The sequence below is a fragment of the Eleutherodactylus coqui genome, chromosome 3, assembly GCF_035609145.1.
Source record: "Eleutherodactylus coqui strain aEleCoq1 chromosome 3, aEleCoq1.hap1, whole genome shotgun sequence".
NCBI lineage: Eukaryota > Metazoa > Chordata > Amphibia > Anura > Eleutherodactylidae > Eleutherodactylus > Eleutherodactylus coqui.
Window position 1 is genome coordinate 275,698,883 of NC_089839.1, and position 23,219 is coordinate 275,722,101.

Genomic DNA, 23,219 nt, shown 5'->3' on the forward strand with positions numbered 1-23,219 from the left:
AGCTCCATTCTCTCTGCAGTGGCAAGGCTTTGCATTATAGGCAAATTTCTAATTTATTTCAGTGGCCTGCAATACCAAGCTTGACCACTATAGCATGAACAGAGCTATTTACTTTCTGCAGAAATCCACTCAGTACGCAAGCACACTGGCCTGGTGACCAGCTAACCGGCAAGGGCCCCTAGTGATGGACCCCCGCCAATCTTCTATTAATGAGCAATCCTGAGAATAGGCAATCGATAGTTTATAACTGGACAGCCCCTTTAATTCACCCTTAGAGCTGTAAATCTGTTGCATAATCAGGCTTATAAAGTGTGAGACAGTCTTTTTCATAAAGACCAGTTATCCATGAAATAGTAAGTGATTCTGTCTCTGTTCCTTATCCCTTACAGGAAGACACTATGGAAGTAGAAGAGTTTCTGAAGGAGGCTGCAGTCATGAAAGAGATCAAACATCCCAACCTTGTGCAACTCTTAGGTCAGTACAAAAGGCAACTGCATTTGAAGTGATGTATAACCTATATAATGTATATGTGCCTCCTAACATGTCCTGTCCCGTCAGGCGTCTGCACACTGGAGCCCCCGTTTTACATAGTCACAGAATACATGCACTTTGGGAACTTGCTAGACTATCTGCGGGAGTGTAACCGGGAGGAAGTGACTGCGGTCGTTCTGCTTTATATGGCCACACAGATCTCCTCTGCCATGGAATATTTGGAGAGGAAGAACTTCATCCACCGGTGAGCTGCTGCGCCGTCTGTTTCTGGTTGCATCGCTCTTACAGCACTGTTGGATATATATATATATTATTTTGTTTTCTCTTTTCCCCCTCAGGGATCTTGCTGCAAGGAACTGCTTGGTTGGCGATAATCATGTTGTGAAAGTAGCTGATTTCGGTCTGTCTCGTCTTATGACTGGAGACACATACACCGCTCATGCCGGTGCCAAATTCCCTATAAAGTGGACCGCCCCTGAAAGTCTAGCGTACAACACTTTCTCCATAAAGTCAGACGTCTGGGGTAAGGACTTGTGTCTTAATGTTCCTATTACAGACGTTTGATTAATTGTATATGAACGATTTGGTAATAAAGTTTATCTTAAAATTTACAGATGCCTATTTTAAAGTGTATGTTTTTACCCTTTTTGGATTTTCCACCCACATTCCCAAGGGTAACCTGCCTGGTCGGTCTTAGATATACCCAAGAGAATGCGGAAGCCAATTTGTTCTTCATCGTTCTCTACTATGTAGATGGGGATGTGCTTAGTTGAAGCCGTATGTATTGGAGGCCGGGTTGTTTAAATGACGTTACCAGTTTTACAATCTGATGGCGTCTCACTTTATGATATGTGGAGGTCCGGTCTCTGAAATGCCCACCAGTGCTGAGAGTAAATGGATTGCAGCCCTGATTTAGCATGCATCCCCTTCTAAGGTGTCACTTGGATGGGCTGTCCTCTGTTGCTTTCCGCCTCGGGTTCAGTGGTTCCAGAGGTCGGACCCCCACCAATCATTTAATTGTTGGCCTATCCTAGTGATAAGGCATCACTTTATAGGATGTGAACACCCCTTCAGCCTAATGAGGCTGTTTCATGGCTTATTAGGTCATATGGGTATCATTTGATGGGGGCGCTCAGAGCCCCGCTCTGTGAGTGAGAATAGAGATGCTCTACAGGACCCGGCCTGTCCAGAAATTGTCTGCACATCTACTCATTTGAATGGCCACTGGGTAAAGGCCAATTAGACGGGACCATTGTCGGGCAAACTATGCCCGACGCTCGTCCCCGCACATACTAGCTGTTCCGTCTCTAAATGGGCCTTTATGCTGCATTTATTACAGCAGAGGAAATGATTGCCCAGATGTCTTTTTTCCCTTCTGACTACTGTTGTTGGTGGCGATAGAAAAGCCGGACTTGCAACAATCAGCTGATCGGCACAGGGGCTTTCACTTCAATTACATTACCAATTTAAATTAAGGGGAACTTGAAAGAGTAGCTGCATTTTTGTCAAACTTTTGACTTGTCCAAAGTTTTGATGAGCAGGGTCCCCACTCCTGAGACCCTCGCTAATCGCTAGAACAGGGGGGCTGCGGCGTTCACCTAAGTGCTGTTCCCCGTCAGTTGTCTTTTATGCTTTTTGATGCCTCCTGGCAGCTGAAGACGTCCTCATAGTGGGGTACATTCTAGCGATCAGCTGGGGTTTCGGCAGCGGGATCCTCACTGATCAAAACTTTTGCTATGCGTCTCTGACATGTCAAAAGTTGCACTTAAGTACAGTTACACTTTGTTTCACAGTAATTTGGGTATTTTCTTAAATCTGTGCTTCTTCTAATCCTTGGCTTTTTCATATCTTTTACGTAGCCTTTGGTGTGCTGCTGTGGGAGATTGCTACGTATGGTATGTCCCCGTACCCTGGCATTGACTTATCCCAGGTGTATGACTTGCTGGAGAAGGGGTATCGCATGGAGCAGCCAGAAGGTTGTCCTCCAAAGGTCTACGAACTGATGAGAGCTTGTGAGTAGCATTGCTTTCTTTGTATTAGTGTAACAGTTGAGTGACGCCGCTGAGTTTTTATGTGTTTTAATATAATTTAACTATTTTCAATCAAACGATAGTTATGGATTTTATACATGAATTCATAACCATAAGGGGCATAATATGATATACTGGGGTTTAGATGGCTCCAATTTTGACTTTTCGCTATATGTACAATGATGCTTGAAAATGTTCAGTTTTATAAGCTATGAGCCCCCTACTACATATACACATTTATATACGGGTTTTTCCAACCCCACTCTGTTTTGATCTTTTAGGCTGGCAGTGGAACCCCGCCGACAGACCTTCATTTGCCGAGACACACCAAGCCTTTGAAACAATGTTTCATGATTCCAATATTAATGAAGGTAAGTTAATATTAACAACCTCATAAAATGGTCTGACAGGTAACATTCCTAAAGTCCGTGCGCCTATACTATGTGCACCTCGTTTAGATCCTGTGTATTAAAGCCTGGCCATTCTACACAAAAGGTGATCTGATGATGCGTCACATCGTAATAGCGGCAACATTTGTGTACGAAGGTAAATTGTTCCCAGTAGGATTTGGGAATTTTACTTGACCGTAATCTTAACTGGAGCCACTGCCAGCCTGCTGCCACGTCAGATAGGATCATGGGGTGCATTAGAAGAGGTCTAGGGGCGCATGATGAGAACATTGTTCCTTTTTCTTTACAAGTCACTAGTCAGATCACACCTGAAATATTGTCCCTCTTAAAGGGGTATTGCCATCTCGACTGTTCGTGGCCAAGACGGGAAAACCTGGCGTTCTTTTTCAACCACCTCTTGGAAAGAGCCTAGTGCCGATTCCATAGCTCCCATTGATGTGAACGGGGGCTACAGAAGCGGCATGCTGTGCTCCCATTCACTTCAATGAGAGCTACAGAAATGGCGCTCTTCCTGCAGGCTCCGGCCGGGTGGACAGTAACCGTGGCATTGGTTTACCATCTCTGCTATGAAAAGTCGAGATGGGGAATACCCCTTTAAGTCAACTATTTAATCTGAAGGTCTACTAAATTAACAGAAATCTGAAATCTAGCTAAAAGCTTTTCAGGAGTCTGTGGCATCACATTAATCTGGTTTTAGCATCATGCTTGGTCCTACCCTGACATGTCTCTCCACTTGCAGAGGTTGCTGAAGAACTGGGGCGCACTGCTGCTTCTACAACATCTTATCATCGTCTTCCCATGCTACCCTCTAAATCCCGGACCCTGAAGAAGAAAGCCGAGAATAAGGAGAACATTGAAGGCACCGGTGATTCATCAGATAACTCCACCTCAAGCACAACTCAAGGTAGCAGACATGCAGATGATATAGGTTAATAGTAGAGACTTCGCTTTGTCTGTTCTGTGTGTGTGTGTGTGTGTGTGTGGAGCTGCCTGTTAACCTTAAAGGGGCAACCCCTTTAAGGTTAAAAAAAAAAATCTATCTCTATCATTGTGTGTGTGTGTGTGTGTGTGTGTGTGTGTGTGTGTGTGTGTACACAATGTGTAAACAGTTGGGCATGACCTGAAACAACAAAAGAAAATAATACTCGCCGCTCGGTAAGCAGTGCAAAGGCGCCCACGCTCTTTTCAGTCTATGCTTACAGCGGAACTCAAGAAACTGCTGCAGCCAATCAGAAGCCACATCACCGTCCCAAATTTCTGGCGGCATGGCGCCTAGGATGCAGAGTGAGGAGGAGTATGGTTGTTGTTTTTTTGGCCAGCTATTTAAAAAAATAATAAAGATAGATAAATGGATAAATAATGTGTTTCTCCAAAAATAAGAGCCTGTCTTAGATTAATTTTTGCCCCAGAAGATGCGCTAGGTCTTATTTTCTCGGAATGTCTTATTAAACTTACCTAGCAGGCTTGGTCCAGGTCCCTCCCGTTACTCTCCACAGCTCCGGCACGCAGAGCCATGGCACTGATTAGCCAATTCATAAATCCCGCCTCCATAATGCTATGGCTGTGATTGGTTCTTCAACGACTGCTCAGCGAATCAATGCAGCGCCCGATGAATCAAGCACAGCCATCGCATTGGTTCATTGAGCACTGCATTGATTGGCTGAGTAGCACCCGAGAACCAATGAGAGCCATCGCTTCCTGGAGATGGGATTTATTAAACCCGTAACCAAGAAGTGATCTTCTGTGGGCGGCCGAGGACTGCAGGATGCCCGGCGGAGCTCCAAACAGCAGCATGAGGACCTGGACCGAGCCTTTTGGGTAAGTGTTGCTTTTTTTTTTTTCATGTAATGCAGCTAGGGCTAATATTTAAAGCCTCCCCGAAAAGTCATGGTAGGGCTTATTATTGGGGATACAGGTTAGATATTTATGATTTGATTGTTTTTTTTTTAAGGTGGGACAACCCCTTTTAATCGCTTTTATGTGATATTACAACATTTTGACGGTTTTCTTATCAGGAGCTCTTCGTGGATCTCCCGTAGCGAGTGGCTCTCCAGCTCTTCCACGCAAACAGAGGGACAAATCTCCAAGCAGCTTATTAGGAGACTCTAAAGAAACTACATTTACACGAGATCGAAAAGGAGGATTCTTCAGCTCTTTCATGAAGAAAAAGAGTGCCCCGCAGCCTCCGAAGCGCAGCAGCTCCTTTCGCGAAATGGAAAACCAGCCCCACAAAAGGCCAGAGCTAACTGGAGAACTTGCTGCTTTCCAGGCACTTGACGGTCTAGACACTCCCGCTTCTCCAGGCTCTCATAAGTGCTATGGGGGCAGCTCTCAGCGGGGTTTTGCAGAAGAAGCCATTGGGGGAGTTAGCGGAGGATGGACTGGAATAACTGGCTTCTTCACACCCCGTCTCATTAAAAAGACATTTGGATTGCGGACAGGAAAACCAGGAAGCACTGAGGATCAGTCCAAACCTTTCCCTAGGTCAAATTCCACATCTTCCATGTCTCCTGTTGTTCCCGAGCAAGACAGGATGTCCATGACACTACCCAGAAATTGCCATCGGACTAAGGTCCAGCTGGACCGTGCTGCCTCAGTGTCTTCACAACCAGATGAGAACCAGCAGGAACTTCCAAGAACTGCATTAGATATAGCACCACCACAGCCAAACAGAGTAAAGCCCAAAATGCTTCCACGGACCGGAGGCAGCGAGCGTAATGGTGGTCTGCGCCCCGGCGCAGATGAGAGGTCGTCGCCCAGCAAGCATGTAGGAGGTGCCTCTTCATCCTTCCCCGCTGCCACTCACAACCACAAAGTGCCGGTTCTTATTTCGCCATCTCCAAGAAATGCATCTACAGATATTCAGCTGGTTGGCATGGATTCTTTAGGGCACACTTTCAAATTGCTTCAGGAACATGTGTCACCAGCTGGTTCGGAGAAAGACCGCCCTTCTCACCGCCGGCTGAAACCCAAATGCGCTCCACCCCCTCCTCCAAATGTAAGGTTCCTGCAACAGCCTCCTGCAGAAGAGACTGCCTCGCCGACACATACGCAGCCAGTCACTGAAAGGGCAGCCAAGTCTTTCCGGCCCGTGCTGCCACCACCGCCTCCCGTTACCCAAATGGGAAAGCTTTCCAATGGGGCAGCGGGAGGTGGTAGGGGAGCACTAAGGAAGTCCAAGCAACCTGCAGAGAAGGTCTCCGCTGACAAAATAAGCAAAGAAGCTCTTTTGCAGTGCGCTGGGATGCTGTCCAGTGCACTGACCGTCCCCCAACCCAACAGCCAATTGGTTGATACAGGTCACCAGCTTCTGGACTATTGCACTGGATATGTTGACTCCATACCCCAAACGCGAAACAAATTCGCCTTTCGCGAGGCTGTCAGTCGATTAGAGGTTAGTTTGCAGGAGCTGCAGGTGTCTTCCGCAGGTTCAGGGGCAGGTGGTGGTACGTCCTCCGCTTCGCAGGGTCCGAACCCTGTACTTAATAACTTACTGTCCTGTGTACAGGAGATCAGCGATGTGGTGCAGAGGTAGCTATCGATTTCTTGCTTCTGTAATACAAAACACCATAGAAAGGCGGTCACCCATCTGATGCACTGGCGAGTGTGGGACCGGTGGTAGTACCCTTCTATTTGGAGGAGACCAGGGAAGGGTTCAGCCTCTGTGTTGCTAAAGGAAGAGTATTTACTATGCTGGTTAAGACCGAAGAATCAAAATCCAGCAGAACAAATTTTAACACTAAGAAGCCAGACATTTTACTATCATTTATAAGTCATGTTTTGCTTTTGCTTTTTGTCCTTTTACATCTCAGGTTTAATATATTTTCTCCATTTTGGAGTTTTTTATTTTATTTTTTTCCATGGGTCCAAAAATACAGTTAGAGAAGTTAGAATACCCTTTGAGGTCCATTGGTTATTTCAGAACGAGATGCTGTGTGAACCATTGATATTGTCAGAGGGTGGATAAGTGATTCAGGTCAACACTCCCTGGAGGTGGGAGAAGATCATATCCTCATTACAAAGCTAGGCCACAGTGGGAAACTCACATAGCCCATTCAGATGGAGGCCTCGCCTATAGGGGTGGACAAGTCAGAAATGAGTACTGTCTCAGCAAAAATTGCTGAGGGTATGACACACCCTGATGATGACACAAAAATATTTAACCTGACTTCTCAGTCTATTAAAGGGGTGTTCCGGGACTTTATTTTCTCTTGATGACTGACAAGGACCCGCCGATCAGAGTCCCACCAATAAGCTGATTCTCAGAGCCGCTGTTGCTGCTATCAACACAGGAAACGGAATGTGCTAACCATAGCGCAGTGGCCTGAGTTGGTACTGCAAGTTTAGATCCTGTTAAATTCAATAGGAGCTGTATTATGCTTTCCTGCAGTAACAGCGGTCCTGGGAATTAGCTCATTGGTGGGAATTAGGGTGGCAGGTCCCCACCAATCATCTGTTGGTGACCTGTCAGTCCTCAGTAAAAAAAATGTAAAAAAAATGCCCAGAATACCCTTTTAACAGTACCAACATAAGACACGTTTCGAGGCAACAAGGCCTCTTCCTCAGTAATGCTGATGATGCATTTTGGAGTAGGGAAGTTTAGGTGAGTACCACTGATGGAAGAAGCTGGTATTGGCATCGATGTGGATACAGGCTTCTTTTATCCGTGGTGCTTGTCTAAAATCCCCTACTGCAAACAGCCGTGTCCCCAGACTTACCGAGGAAGAGGCGGCATTGTCTCGAAACACATCTTTTGTGCTGGTTTAGTTGATAACCAGAGAAGTTTGGAGCCTTGCTTCTTGCATCAGGCTGCGCTCTACCCTCAGTAGTTTCTGCTGCAACGAGGCTCTTTGCATGAACCATGACATTGCTCTCCCCGGTCAGGTGAAGAGGTCTATGTATATAGGTGGAACCAAAAGCCTCCTTAGAAAGCAGACGATGAGAAGTTATAGGTCACATATGAATAGATTTAGCCGGCCCAAACAGATGCCTCCTGCCTCATTCGACCTCTGCGGATAGAGGAGGGTGTCATGTTCTTCATGCCTTGTGTACTGTAGGCGGTGACGGCATCTCTTGATTACAGAGGGCCTCTGCAACAGTCCAGACGGGGCGCAGAAGTGTTTGCATGACCTTTTTGTGCTGAAGTGCAGCCATCTTTTGGGTTGATCACAATTAGTGGGAACTGATGACGGGGTCACTGAAGCACTTTGTCTGCTAGTTCCTATTTTACTGGTAGGTACCATTCCCGTGAATATTTATTTCGGCTGCAAAAACTGCTGCCGCCTCTGTATGCAACCATTGGGAACACATTAGTAACACTTGTAATGTCGCCACCACATGTCAGAAATCTGGTATTCTTAAAGAAATTGTGTTTTGTTTTTTTTTCTTCTAGTTTCCATTTTCATTGACATGATCGCATGTTTTTCTATGCATTCTCTGACCCGCAATGCAATGTGACTGCTTTGGCCACCGTCGGCATTACACAGTGTCCGCGCTCACTTGGATCACGTTACATGAACCCGTCGGATGCCACTTTTGAGTTTCGATGTTTCTGTTTCCAGATTTTTGTACAGAGAATGATCTATTGTAACCTCACGCGGGGTACGGCCTCTTTCTGTAAAGCATAATCTTCGAAAATATGTATATTGGAGTTTTGTGATGGCAGTTAATGCTGTTTGTATACACATAGATAACGAATGCAATGGTCTGAAAAGCTGTTTCTGGGCAGTACTGGAATACGGTCATAACTGGAGTCCGAATGCCACATTTCGGTTAGTGACAGACATCGAGCGCTGGTTATAGGGTGCAATCGCCTGATAGCCAATGTAAGCAACAGAAACGATGGATGAGCTCGTCGCGCCGGGCAGATGGGTGTTGGCTATTAACTACGATTTCTTTGAATGTAATGACAGGATGAGGAGAGGAATTGATCCCTACTGCACAGGGTGAGCGTAAAGCCTCCATACAGTCTGCATACCTGTCTGTTCCTGCAACGGATTTCAGGTGCTTTCCCTATGGCTTTTGGCAAAGGCTGCCAGAACAATGGATGCCGTCCCTTTATCTGTCCGGTACGGTGGGAGCCCGTTCCTCTTCATCTCTCCTGGATGCTGGGGGGTCCGTTGCTCTTCATCTGTCAGGGACGCTGGGGGGGCTGTTCCTTTTAATCTGTCCGGGACGCTGGAGGGGCCGTTCCTCTTCATCTGTCCCAGACGCGGTGGGGCCCGTTCCTCTTCATCTGTCCGGGACGCTGGGGGGGCCCGTTCCTCTTCATCTGTCCGGGACGCTGGGGGGGCCCGTTCCTCTAGATCTGTCTGGGACGCTGGGGGGGGGAGGGGGGGGCCCGTTCCTCTACTTCTGTCTGGGATGCAGGGGCGGGGGGGCGGTCCTCTCCATCTGTCCCGGACGCGGTATCGCATTGATCCGTTTCTCCTTTGTCAGCGCTGTTGCGTATATGGACCTGCAATATACACCTGTATGGAGGCTTTTGACTCGCCCGATGTAGTGTCTTCACTATAGGCTGGTTGCACACTACCCCTGTGCGGGAGTCGAGCGCAGCTTGCATCGGACAGCACAATGCCAGCTGTCCATGTGGTCCACGATTTACGCATTGACTTGCATTAGCGTGTGCTGTCTGTGGATTAACACAGGCCGCATATGACCCCAAATACACTAGTGGGACGATATACTGACCTGATCCGGTTGGGTCGCTGTCTCGGCACCTCCAGGTTTTAGTCGCAGTATGTAGAAAGAAGAGATATGTACGACTATTTGCCAACCTGTAGAATAAAGGGGCCATTATGGTATTCGAACCACCAAACGCGAATCACAGACCGCTGTATCTGAATGGTGGAGGGGTTGCTTACAGCAAAATTCGAATTGCATGAGACGATTTGCTCCTGTCTATCAAAAAGGTGAATTCTATGAATGTAGGGCATAAATGTCGGCAACTGCTAACGATTGTGGATGGTGAATGTTTTGTCATTTGTTATAGTAACATTTTCACATCCCACCAGGCCAAAGTGAACACAGGATTTAGCACAGTGAAGAACACATTGAGTCCGTCTAGCGTCAGTGAATCGCACCTCTTCCACCTCGGCGAGCATGGCCGGCACGTAAAAAATGTTAGCCGCTTGAATGTAGTATTCTTGATCTTTTTTTTTTTTACTGAAGACTATGCTGCATGTACTAACAGTGGTCTGCTGCTCTTCTATCTGGACCCCTTACTGGGTCACAGAGGCAACATGGCTTCCCGTCTGTGTCCACCAGGGCTGTAAGCTCTGCACATAGCACAAGATGTGCACTTCATGAATGTCTGCTGCCATACTTCCCTGCAAAAACACACTTGGGCCAGTAACTGCTAAGCAATCCATTTCTGCACTATAAGGCTGCTACACTGACTCATGTGGAAGTGCCATGCAAGAGACATTAAAGGGGATGTCCAGTTGTAAACTGTTAATGACTTCTCCTCCCCCCAGGGCATCAGTACTAGATAGGTGTGGCTCTCGGTTTTTTTTTTGTTTGTTTGTTTTTTGCCAAGGACCTATTTGTTGGACCAGTGCCCTCATGCACTTAACTGATTTCTGCAGGAAGCAGACAGCTCCATTCCCAGTGCAGTGGCCAGGCTCGGTATTGCAGGCATTGAAATGAATGAGAACTTGGCCTGTAATACCAAGCCTGGCCACTGCAGTGAGAACAGAGCTATCAGCTTCCTGCAGGAATCAGTCCAGCAAATAGGTTATGGGCAAAAGTCCTGGGCAACAGACCCCCACCATTCTACTACTGAGGATAAGCAATTGATAGTTTACAACTGGACAACCCCTTCTATGCTTAAAGGAGTTGTATAAGATTGGGAAAGGTGGCTACTTTTTCTTTCTTGATAAATGGTACCCCACCTGCTCATGGGGCTCTATCTGGTATTGCTGCTGTGTCTTATTCAGGCTGACATGCAGTACCAGACACATGCTTTGAACAAGAGTGGCGCTGTTTATGGGGGTAAAAAAAACTCAACAGGTCATTTTTTCCTAATAATATACAACTTCATTAACTCCACTCAACGTGTGACTAGTAACCCCGATATCTGATTGTGCCCCTTCCTTCATGTTCTGCTCCGATGAGTGGGATTCTCTATTTTCATGCTTTCTTATTGAACACTAAACCTTATCCCGCCCTCTTTCTGCCTCGGTCGCTGAGCTCCTCGCCCCGTAGCCTCCATGTCTTCCCCTCGGCAAGCTGAGTTTGTGCTGCCTCCTGCATGAAGTCCTCGGGATCACTAGCAGTCCATGAAGCATCGCAGGAGGACCTGTTCTGGGATGGCCGGTGCCGCACACCTCCGCCTCGCTCCCTACAATCACCAGTGTTTTTTCTTTATTTTTTTGTTTTTATAGTTCTTGTAATATATTTTGTTGGTGTTTTTTTAATTTAATTCTCACTGGTTTATTTTCTGACTGTGAACAGCTAACAGTGTTAAATGTGACGTGAATGTGACTTTTGAATGGATGCTATGTTATATATATCATTTTTTTTGTTATTTTTAAGAAAATCAACAAAAAAGAGAAAAGGATGTTGCAATATTTTATCGCAAATAAACTTGAAGCCTCTGCTTTTTGTGTATTGCCTTATTTCTTTAGGGGTATGAGGAGGTGGTAAAGGGGTTTACTAGAAGCTCACAGGGTAGGGGGTAACTTGCTGATTGGTGGGGGTCTTACCGCTGAGATCCCACCAATCCCAAGAAGGGGGGTCTTGTTTTCCCCATCGTCCTCACTGCGGCAATACTGCACACCTTGCAGTGAGGAGGAGACTGAATGGAGCGCTGGGCACACCATGCACTTCGGGTGAGACTGCAGAGACGGCCAAGTGGCACTCGCTCAGGTATTGAAATGAATGGATTGCGAAAGCAGACGTTTGGCCAGCACTCAATTCTGACATTGCTGTGGGGGTAAGAAGCGACCCTCCCCACCCCCCCATCGACAGGTAGAGGGGAACATAGGTGCTCCATTCTTAAGATCAGTAGGGGGGCTGAGCGGTGAGACCTCTTTTGATCAATGTTACTTGCATTTTACTATTAGATGTTTAAACTATTGGCCATATTTAATTGTTGGTGGGCACCTCTGTTGAATGAGGGCAATAGACCATACATGCCAGCTCCACCCATTCACAGACTGTAAAATGCCTCTCTATCACAGTGTATTGGACTTTAACGGGCACAGCGATACAAAATATGTATTTTTGTTTTATTCAGATTTTTTATTGTAAATAAGGTTTGTTTTTTACTTTTATAATACTAATTAATAAAACTTTATTTTTACATTTTCTTTTAGTCCCCTGGGGGACCATAACATGCAATGCTTTGATCGCTCCTGCAGTATGATTTAATGCTATAGTATTACATTATACTGTGATCTGACAGGCAGCCTGTCAAGCCACGTCACGGGGATGGCTTGATAGGCATTCTGCCATGACAGCCCTGGGGCCTTTCAGAAGGACCCTGGCTGCCATGACATCCACACTGCTCTCCAGATCGTATCGTGGGGGTTGGGGGAGGCGTACAGGATTTAAATGCTGCTGTCAGATTTGATAGCAGCATTTAATGGGTTAATAGCACCGATCGCTTCTCTGGGCTGTTGCCCACAGGTGTCAACTGTAAGAAACAGCTGACACCCGCGCGGTATGCGATCTCCCTCCATACACGTCCTGCAGGACGTAAAAACACAATAGGGTGGTCACTAAGGGGGTGACAGTAACTTTTATAAGCATATTATGACTCCATCTATGCACTGATGATGGGGACAAGTGTCCTGATCCAACCTCAAATCATCAAAGATCTGTATGATTCGCTGGGTCCATAGACCTGTTATTGGGCCAGGACGCTGGTCTGTACTACAGGCGTATAAATGCACCTCCAATACTCCTGTGTGAAACTGGTCTTATAGTGACCCTCCGGGCCGCGACGAACAAAGATGGCTGCATCACTTCTCTGACTACCTGATGCACACTGTACATTAGTATACACCTATAGGCTACCAAAACACTTGCCATGTGTCAGAGATGTGCCCAAAAGGTAACTCTCCTCGGACACATGTCACAGCAGTGTCGTTTGTGCTATAGATTTGTTATACCACCCACTCAGGCATGAATCCTTGTGAATAATTTAACCCTCCATTAAAAGTGCCAAAAGTTATGAATTTATATTCCCAAATTCTTCTAACAACTTTTGGCACTTTTAATGGAGGGTTAAATTATTCACAAGGATTCATGCCTGAGTGGGCGGTATGACAAATCTATAGCACAAATGACACTGCTGGCCATAAAGCCTTCACTCCCTCACCAGTGACTATTTTTTTTAAGTGCAAATGCTTAACATCCATGTCTGTGCCTTATCGTGTGTGTGTGTGTGTGTGTGTGTGTACACACGCGCACACGCCTCTTCGCATCTACTTCATTATGCCTTGATGAAGGATTGAGTAAAAGTTTGAAAGCTTGCTATAACATCATGTATTTTTGTTAGCCATTAAAAGGTATCATATCTACAGGATTACTTGTTTCTCTTACTGAGAACAATCACATTTAGACTAATGATGCATATTAATGTACAGTCCACATCAGAGGCTAGTGTGGCCATCTTGGTCTGGCCAGGGCCGGAGGGTCACTTTAAAGTGTATTTATAGACTGAGCTTGCAGAATAAAAATACCATTTGCTGAATGTTAAACACACACAGTAGTGGGGAAGCGGCCAACTAGTTCTCTACAGGGACGGTCCCCGTGCTGGAAGGTCACAGTACGATGGTCCAAAGGATAATCTACTCACAAGGTCACTAGTGCTGGCAGGCTGCAATGTAATGCTGCATCAGTCTGAGTATTTCTAATCGAGGATTGTTTGTTTTGCATGGGGTCCACTCCACTGGCTAAGGTGGTCTCAAGCAGAAGAGATCCCATCAAAGAGGGGCATATCTGAGAACTGCAAAAGATGCAGTGGATTGATTTTCTCCGGATTAGCAGGCTCAATGTATATAAGGGGGAGATTTACCAAAAGTGTTAGGAGTTTCAAAAATTCGCGAGTTGAATAAAATTGTTCCACACCTATAGAAATTGCATATAAGGTCAGTTTTACCTGGACGCAGTCTATGATGGTGAGAATTGGGGTCAGTAGCCCCTCTGTTGGGCCAGGACGTGTCTATTGGGGAGCAGAAATGGGCTTGTATGAAACTGGCCCAAAACTAGCAGTTGGTGCTTATTTTTCTGAACCCTTTGAGGCTGTTAAAGTAAGCAACTATTAAAAGTTGGCCCCACATAGAAGCGGCGCATATGCTTAGTAAATCACCACTCCAGTCTTTTGGATGTATTGCATAGAAGGCGCTCAGGCTTTCAAAAGGAGAAAAAAAATATTGTGCAAATTAACCGCATTGGAAAAATGACAGCAGCAATCGGGGTTGTTACATTTGCCCCATGCTGTGAGATTGTACGTTATAGCGGCACCTGCACTATTCTGTAGTAGGTTTGGGGGTCTAGTCCTCCTCTCAGGGCATGCTGGGAGTTGCAGTTTCCCAACAGAGAGAAGGGTCGCTGACCACTGCTGTAGAGCTTTTAAGTGGACGTCTTGATTGATGTTGTAATTTGTGTGGGTACAGTCGGGGGTTAATATGACCCACCTTTGTCACATTGCACATCCATGTGTCCACAGCGTGAGCCTGAACTACAGACTGCAAATAGTGAGGTCTTTGAACTGCGAACACACTAGACACAGACACATATGTTGCATCATCCGCCCGGTTAGAGGTTAGACAAGGTCGTTCTAGTAGGTGTGCAGATACTACGTGAGGAATCTCGCCGACTGCAGTCACATATAGGAAACATTGTTTATTGGCAGTAAAAAGGTTTCTACAAATATGTTAATAAATAAATAACTACAACAGATGTAACATGTCAGACCGATGAGGTGCGTCTTGTGTAACCCGTAAACCAGGACATATAGAGGGCCGCCCCCCAGCTCCTGTCTGTCCGCTTCCACTAAGCTCCTTAAGAGTCTTTTGCCCATGCACTAAAGCTTCATGAAGTTAATTCTTTGCCCCACTTGTTTGCATCCTTGAGCGGAGAAAATCTTTTCCTCCTGTGGTACAAATAGCAGTTCTTGCATAACGGATTCCAGGGCGCGCTCGTTGTATGGCAGCCCTCGCGCCTCTATAGCATCTCGAGCACACAACTTCACATGGCGGCGCTCCAAGGGCAGGAAAGGCACAAATTCATTAATGAGATCGTGTGTCCACAGCTGACGTGTCAGGAACGGATCTGCAGGAACAACCATGAACATGTATGACAGAGGCAGAGTTTATTCAGTTATTGCAGATGCATGAACTTTGGTAATGGCAGATACACACGTTATACACTATCCTACAAAAAGTAATTGGACACTTAAGCAAGACGTAAAGAATACAGTGGTGCCTTGGGTTTAAGAGTTTAATTTGTTCCTGGACGAAGCTCTTAACCCAAAACACTCTTATCTCAAAACCAGTTTCCCCATTGAAATGAATGGAAAAGCCATTAATCCATTCTGGATCGTGAAGCTCTTCCACTGATTTCAATGGGGATGGCATTGCCCCATTGAAAGCTAGTGAACGCCAGCACCCCCACAGTGATTTTTGGGGAAGGGCTTTAAATATAAGCCCATCCCTGAAATCATCCCTAGCTGCAGTAAAAAAAAATTAAATAAAATATATACTCACCTGTCTCAGGCACGTCTAGCCGCCGCTTGTTCTCCCTGCACTGCTCTGAAACTTTTCAGCAGGCGGGGATTAAAAATGCAGGGAGAACAAGTGGCGGCTAGACACGCCTGAGCCCCGGCAGCGGCGGACAAGTGAGTATATATTTTTTTTTACTACAGCTAGGGATGAGTTTCAGGGAAGGGCTTATATTTAAAGCCCTTCCCCAAAAATCACTGGAAGGGGTGCTGGCAGGCCATTGCTTTCAAAGGGGCCACGGCAGCAGCGGCGGCCCCATTGAGAGCAAGTCTCTTAACCCAAGTTTTTGCTCTTAAGTCAAAGCAAAAATTGGGGAAAGAGCCTGCTCTCAAGTCAAAAAGCTTGTAAGTTGAGGCACTCTTAACCCAAGGTATCACTGTATTATAACTGGGACTATAGGCACATGAGTTATTCTAGCTTTTGTGCAAGGAGTTGAAGGCACGTGCTGTTTTTCGAGCCAAAACCTGGAGTGGACTCGGATGAAATGGGAACTATAAAGGAAGGATAGACTTTAGCTCAAACATGCATGTGTGTTGCCAGCCTGAGAATTACTAAGTTTCAGAGTCCATTTATTGTCCATGAATGGGGCGCTATTATTTAAATATCAATAGAGTATTGGTTCACTAAGTCTGGCAGATGGATCTTGCTCCTAAGAGTTCTTGAAAGGGCACTTTATAAAGAAGTTATTATCAAAGTCTCTAAATAGCCGTTTTGTCCTTTATTAACAGTCAGAACGATGTAGAAGCAAACAGTCTTTACTAAGCAGATGGCAGGGTAAGACATTTATTAATGGCCACGAAAACGGTGACCCAAAAAAACGGAATTAAGCAGAACCCCCGAAGTGGCATCACTGGGTATTTCTCTATCCCTACAATGTAAGAAACCACTCAGTCCCCATATAAAAAAAATTTCCTCTGCCCCTCCCAGATCCTGCATTTATTAAGTTTCTCATTTTAGGTGACTTTTAGATTTGGACTTCATTAACCTGTTTCACAGCTGCGACGACCGCACCCTGCCCCGCGGAAATCATAAGCCGCTCTACAAATTGTCTCCTAACAAGGGATCCAACTTTCTCCACCATTTCTAAAACTTTTCTGTCTCCCTCGGTGCATTGCCCCTTCACCTCTCACTTAATTATAAATTACTTCCTATAATAAAACTGATCAGCTGATCACGTGAAGCGAACGTCTTACGATAAAGCGTCACGGAGGTGTCGGCACTATTATATACCGGGAGATAACAATGATGGGCTATAAACAGACGCTTGTGCAATGTGCTTTAGTCCAGAACACTATCTGTACCTTTGCTCTGATGTACTGCCGCTCTCAGCGGCCGATCCAAGTCCCCCAGAGTGATCTCCTCGCGATGACGCCCGGCTCGCCAGAAATTAAGCACGACTTCATTGATCACGCTGGCACCGACTCCACTGTAAACAGGATGTATGACAGCTATTAGCGCTTGCACACAGGATGCATGATATATTAAGTTCTCTTGCACGGGTGGATTACCGCCTCAACCAGCGCCGATCGGCGTTCATTCTTTTTTTACATTTGCGCGCCACAATTATCATGTAGCGATCTGTGCGAGCAATCGTTCATATAAATCGATTTGCATTATTGTCAGCAGCGCACGCCATCCGCATGACGCCGACAAATGATCATTTTTATGCTGGCATTTAATATGCAAACAGCGACAAACTGGAGTTTTATTGTTTGACGTTCTATCACACGGTATTTGTACAGCGCGATGATTGGGGTCATACGGGGGGCGATCATCAGTGTCAAATGGCCTTTACTCAACAATAATATAAGGTGGGACAAGTGAAATCCCTATCGCTACTCGGACGCCAGGCGCCGTGCTGCAGGATAGGTCCAAAATTTGCCTTTCTAAATGTATATTAACTATTTAACCCCTTAAAGGGGTTGTCTCGAGAAAGCAAGTTGGGGTATACACTTCTGTAGGGCCATATTAATGCACTTTGTAATATACATCGTGCATTAAATATGAGCCATACAGAAGTTATTCACTTACCTGCTCCGTTGCTGGCGTCCCCGTCTCCATGGTGCCGTCTAATTTCAGCGTCTAATCTCCCGATTAGACGCGCTTGCGCAGAAGGGTCTTCTCCCTTCTCTTGGGTCTCGGCACGAGCGAAGTTCTGGCTCCGCCCCCTTCTACGCATCATCGCGTAGCTCCGCCCCATCACGTGTGCCGATTCCAGCCAATCAGGAGGCTGGAATCGGCAATGGACCGCACAGAGCCCACGGTGCACCATGGGAGAAGACCCTCGGTGCATCGTGGGTGAAGATCCCGGCGGCCATCTTGCTAAGGTAAGGAAGACGTCCCCGCAGCGCGGGGATTCGGGTAAGTACTAAACGGGGTTTTTTTTAAACACATGCATTGGGTTTGTCTCGCGCCGAACGGGGGGCCTATTGAATAAAAAAAAAAAACGTTTCGGCGCGGGACAACCCCTTTAAGGACTATTTTGGCCATAAGTATGCAAAACGTTTGGGGGGGGATTTTCATCTCCACTTTTTAAAAGCCAGAACGTTTTTATTTAGCAGTGAACGCGGCCGTATGAGGGCTTGTTTTTGCCAACTGTAGATTTTATTGGTACCATTTTGGATGCATATTATTTTTTTTAAGGTTCACAACAAAAACCTTTTTCTGGAAATTGTAAGAGGTTAAGAGCGGATGCCGCCTGAGGTTGGCTATCAGTCACAGCCGGCTCCCACTGCAGGATGGCGTGGGCTCACTTCTGAACCCGAACCACCCAAGTTTACGCCTTGTTGCTTTAACTACCAACCTGCCAGGACGTAAACTTACATCGTGTGGCAGTAAGGGGTTAAATGAATACTAGGAAATTGTAAAACTATCACTAAGACATCATTCATACAGCTTTAATATGGCCACAAGCCCTGGCCCTGACCACAGGTCTAATGAACTCAACTGAAAGCATCATAAGCCCTACTGGGCCATGGAAATCTCTGCAGTTAACCCATTACAGGTTTGTAGCTGGGATGTCTATATATTAGGCCAGTGTGTCCATAATATGGACGAGTGTTCTGGCCTCACCAGAGGTCTTCGGACCTAATCTCCGAGCATCATAGAGTTCGGGGCAGGAGACCAGTGGTCAAACCGGGACACTCATCCACATTACGGACCCTTATATGTTGCCGGGATATGCTTGTGTGTCACTGGTCTTATGGAAATATTCATTATGCAGTTTCCTAATGTTGCGGACAAGCTAACTTATCAGTGCAGTAATACAGACTTTGGCTATTTCTTACCTGAGGAATATAAAGATGCTTCTGCTGTCCTGCATTTCCTCCGGGTTTAAAAGAGGGAAGAGGGACTGAAGAAGAGCTGCCGGCAGCTTATCCGCCTCGTCGAACACAAACAGGGGTTGCGCACAGTGCGAGAAAACCGCCTGGATCTGCTTCCTCAACTGGACCTGGAAATAAATAAAATCTATCAGAAATTTGGTATAAACATTCACAGCGCATTTAGGGAGGGATTTATGAAATGGTCTAAAAGAAAAAGCTTAATTGTCCCCAGCAACCAATCACAGCTCAGCTTTCACTTTGTATCCTGCGCTGCTAAAATAAAAGCTGAGCTGCAATTGGCTGCTAGGTACAAGAAAGACAGTTTTCTTTTAGACAGTTTCATAAATCTGCCCCTAAGTGTTCTGTATCTACGTAGTGGAGCTGCAGAACTGTGTGAAGTTGGAATACGGGGAGGTAGTTATAACGAGGTCATTCTTGCATCCTTTAAGTAGTGTTGAGTAAACTTTTGGAAAGTTCAGTTCGGCTAGTTCACCAAATTTCTGCAAAGACTGATTTGATTCGAATTAGTGGGAACCAAAACTTCACAAACACCCCTAAAACTAGTGTATAACGCTGTCTGGTGGTAGTTGTAGTCTAATGTGGCTCAGTGGGTAGAACTGTTGCTTTGCAGTGCTGGGTTCCTAGGTTCAAATCTGGCCAAGAACAACCTCTAAATGGAGTTTTTATGTGCTTCATCTTCTTAATAAATATATGCACTATATAAGGTTATTATTATGACGGGAGAACATACAAACTCCATACCGATGTTTTCCTTGGTGAGACTCTCGGACCCCACTGCTGCAAGGTGACAGTACTAACTAACCATTGAGCCACATTGCCCCAGCACCTTCTCCTTTTAGTGGGGTTCTACCAATGGCCAGAGTAATGTGGCATTGCTAGATTATGCCAGTTGTACCAAGTGGTCGTCATTCTAGAGGGAACTAATTCATGGAGTTAATAAATGCTTAAAGTTATATAGAATTTGTATTCCCTGCAGAAATGTGATGGAGCTGGGTAGTGGATCCAGGGGCAATCATTGCCAGAGGCTTCAAGCTACATCTATGGTGTAATGTTTGCTCCATTCTGATAGACTGTTTTCCCGTAAGGATCTGTATTTAGCTAAACTATTGGTGAAGGTGAGAGATAAGGTAAAAGGTTACCTTGTATGCTTCCACATGTGAGAGGTGAGGGAAGTGCAGCTGCGGGATGAACACCCTGGTGCACCGGCTCCGCTGTCCATCCTGGTAGAGATTCTCTGCGATTATCCGGGCTGCCAAGTTCTTACCGGTCCCGGTCCAGCCATGGAATGACAGAGCCAATGTCTTTTTTGGACCATCTTCTTGCAGAAACCTCTTTAGAGATGTTAATATCTGTCTCACAGCCAGGTGCTGCCCATGGATTCTCCTTTCCAAGTCCCACTGCAGACCTGGAGAAAAAGTTAAGACAAAAAGTTAGCTAAAAAAAATACATGCAATATAACTTGTTTTCTTATGTTGGCAGTAAGACGCCAATGGGCTTCCCCTCACCTGTGAGATTGTTTGTAATTGACCCACTTGAAAAATCTGTACTCTCCAGCACTTTGGCATACCAGTCCGTCAGGAGGTGTAGGGAGTCCCACCCAAAGGTGCTCCAGCTCCACTCTGCAAGGCAGTATATAGTATGTATGATTATTGACACTACATAACGTCAAAGACAAGACATCCAGCAAAGGTCGGATAATGGCAAGCACAAGAAAATATTGGTACTTGGCTCCTGATCCTATGCGGATATAATAACAAGGCATCGAATACGTCTGCCCAGGGGTACACAATCTATGGCCTGCGATGTCACTCCGTAAAAGCTGACAAATATTGGCACACAGGCTTGAGACGTACATTCTGACCATGTGGCCTTTAAAAGGTTGCACATGCCTGACTTAGGCCAATGGCTTTGACAATCTTTTCTTAAAAAATCTTCCTGGTCATTAAGCTCTTCCCTAAGGCCTCAAGTCCACGGCATGCGCAGATTTTTCATGGGGATGGACTGCGAATCATCATTAGGCCCAATGCCCACGGACGGATTTTCGCTGCGGAATTCACAGCCAGACGCCCGCTGCGAATTCCACAACAGTGATCGCCCATAGCATGCTATGTTAAAAGATTCTTCCATACCCATGAGCGGAAATCAACTGTGATTTTCCGCTCATGGGGGAAAATCGCAGCATGCTCTATTTGGTGTGGGAAATAGCACGGATGGCTTCCATTGCAGTCAATGGAAGCTGTCTGATCCTTGGCGATTCCAAAATGTCAATTTTGAAATCACTGTGGATCCGCGTCATCGCCGGCGCATCATGCCCTACACTGCACATGCGCACTGGCTTACAGGCTGAGACACTCGTGGCAGATCCGGACAGGTGAGTAGTAGTGGCTGGGCACTGGGTCTGATTCCGCTGCAAGATTTTGCAGTCTGAATCCGACCCAGGCGTGGGCATTTGGCCTTAAAATGATTTTTTATTGCCCGCAGGAGATCGCAGACTGCGTTTTTTTCCTGCATGGACGTACATGGATGCACTGCGGATCATCCGCACGGGAAAAAAATCCACAACCCTACCTCCCTAATTGATTTTAACCTTGAAATCCGCAGTGTCTCCGCAAATGTTTTTGCAGAGGCACTGCGAATCGTAAGCTCCATGGAGCACATCCGGCCATGATCCGTGGTAAAATGGAGCATGCGGCGATTTATTATCCGCACGTGGAATACGCAAATAAAAAACAAAAAGAAATCCGCAGGTGTAAAAGAAGTGCGGACACCCAATGTTTCCCTATGGGTGGCTTGATTTGCGGATCTCACGCGGATTCCACAAATCCAATCCACCCGTGGATATTGGGCCTTAGTGATATAATATTGGTGCAGATATGACATAATGGCACTTTGCACGCTCACCTGTATGGCCCTTCTTATCTTCACACTTGTCTGGCCACAACCAGCACTGCATATCCTGCATGTACTCCCAGGAAAGTTGTGCTAGGTCTTGCATTTCTTGGGCACCAGATAACCATAAGCCATTCGTCTTCTCCTCTTCTCCATCTTCCCCTTTCAATTCCGCTAGGCCCAAAACATCCACACTGGCATAGGCTTTAGAGTTCATCAGTAGAAGTGGGAATAAGAGTGCAGCAGCCCCGATCATCCCTGGCGTGCGGGATCGGTGTGTGGGATCTGAGAGTGGGATCTGTCAGTGGGATCTGTCAGTGGGATCTGATCCGGTACAAGTTTGGAAACCCTGCAGTGAATCTCTGATGATACAACGTTGGGTTTCCCTTGGCATCTGTGTCTGTATCCCTGCATCCTCCCTGTATCCTGGGGTTATATAGCGTCCTCATTCCAGCTCTCTCTCCTCCCTCCACATTAGGTGTGTGAAATTTCCTTCTCCGTCAGTTTGTTACTCCCCTTTGCAGTGTCACTTTTTCTGATGGGGCCGAGCCTGCGGGTGACTTGTGCCAACAGCCTGGGATATTTCTGTGTAGGAATGACTCATCAGCTGCGCTTAACCCGTCGCAGGGAAAGGCCTTTTAGGAATAGTGTAAAAGCAAAAGCAGGAAAGAAGTTCTTCAAACAGTTCCTGCTGCCCAAAATATGGGACTTTCCTAAGTAACAGCACTTATGTCTTCATAGCTCCAGTGCGAGCTTACCAAGAACTTGCAATTCACATAGACCAGTGATGGCAAACCTCCTAGAGACCGAGTGCCCAAACTGCAGCCCAAAACCCACTTATTTATAGCAAAGTGCCAACATGTCAGGGGCGGGGCTTATCACAGCGTATGATTTTACCTCCATCGTTATAAAAATGACAAGGCCGCTTCAAATGAGACAGTGAGGAACGCTGTGCGTTTTTTCCCTAGCTGGAGCTCTGGAGCACCATTGGTGCGGGGTTTGACTGGGAAGCAGTTGTGTCCTCGCAGCTCATTTCATACCATGTGGCGCTCCCCCTCACCTCCTCCGAAGGCTTTCTGATGGTAGCGCTCCCCGGCTTCTGGTTCTCAGGGACCTGTAATGACCTCACCTGACCAGGCCGCTGGGAACTGAAAGCCGGGGAGCGCTGACAGCGGGAAGCTTAAGGAGGAGGGGAGGAGGAGCGCCACAAAATATGAAGTCAGCTGCGGATATGCGGTTGATTTCTAGTCAAAATCTGTACAAATGGTTTCTTGGATACGGAAATGCAACAGAAAATGCGGACATTCCGCAGCATTTCAACCA

General features: G+C 46.3%; 2 protein-coding genes across 3 annotated transcripts in view; one reads left to right on the top strand and one right to left on the bottom strand.

Moving 5' to 3' along the window:
- Nucleotides 1–9,242, top strand: part of ABL2 (ABL proto-oncogene 2, non-receptor tyrosine kinase) — a 39,832-nt gene extending 30,590 nt beyond the window's left edge. Inside the window, exons 5-11 of one of the 2 annotated variants that reach the window (XM_066597460.1) lie at nucleotides 390–474; nucleotides 559–736; nucleotides 831–1,015; nucleotides 2,352–2,504; nucleotides 2,804–2,893; nucleotides 3,672–3,836; nucleotides 4,948–9,242. In XM_066597460.1, coding sequence (XP_066453557.1) covers nucleotides 390–474; nucleotides 559–736; nucleotides 831–1,015; nucleotides 2,352–2,504; nucleotides 2,804–2,893; nucleotides 3,672–3,836; nucleotides 4,948–6,467 — 2,376 coding nt within the window. In that variant the 3' untranslated portion in view covers nucleotides 6,468–9,242. The remainder of the gene's footprint in view (nucleotides 1–389; nucleotides 475–558; nucleotides 737–830; nucleotides 1,016–2,351; nucleotides 2,505–2,803; nucleotides 2,894–3,671; nucleotides 3,837–4,947) is intronic. The other variant, XM_066597461.1, reaches the window with a different exon arrangement.
- Nucleotides 9,243–14,770: 5,528 nt separating this feature from the next.
- TOR3A (torsin family 3 member A) lies at nucleotides 14,771–22,712 on the bottom strand. The gene is made up of 6 exons (XM_066594752.1): nucleotides 21,909–22,712; nucleotides 20,513–20,626; nucleotides 20,147–20,412; nucleotides 18,951–19,114; nucleotides 16,965–17,089; nucleotides 14,771–15,214 (listed from the first exon to the last, which is right to left on the bottom strand). Exons 1-6 carry the CDS (start codon nucleotides 22,150–22,152, stop codon nucleotides 14,967–14,969), a joined length of 1,161 nt encoding a protein of 386 aa, XP_066450849.1. The 5' UTR covers nucleotides 22,153–22,712; the 3' UTR covers nucleotides 14,771–14,966.
- Nucleotides 22,713–23,219: the final 507 nt, after the last annotated feature.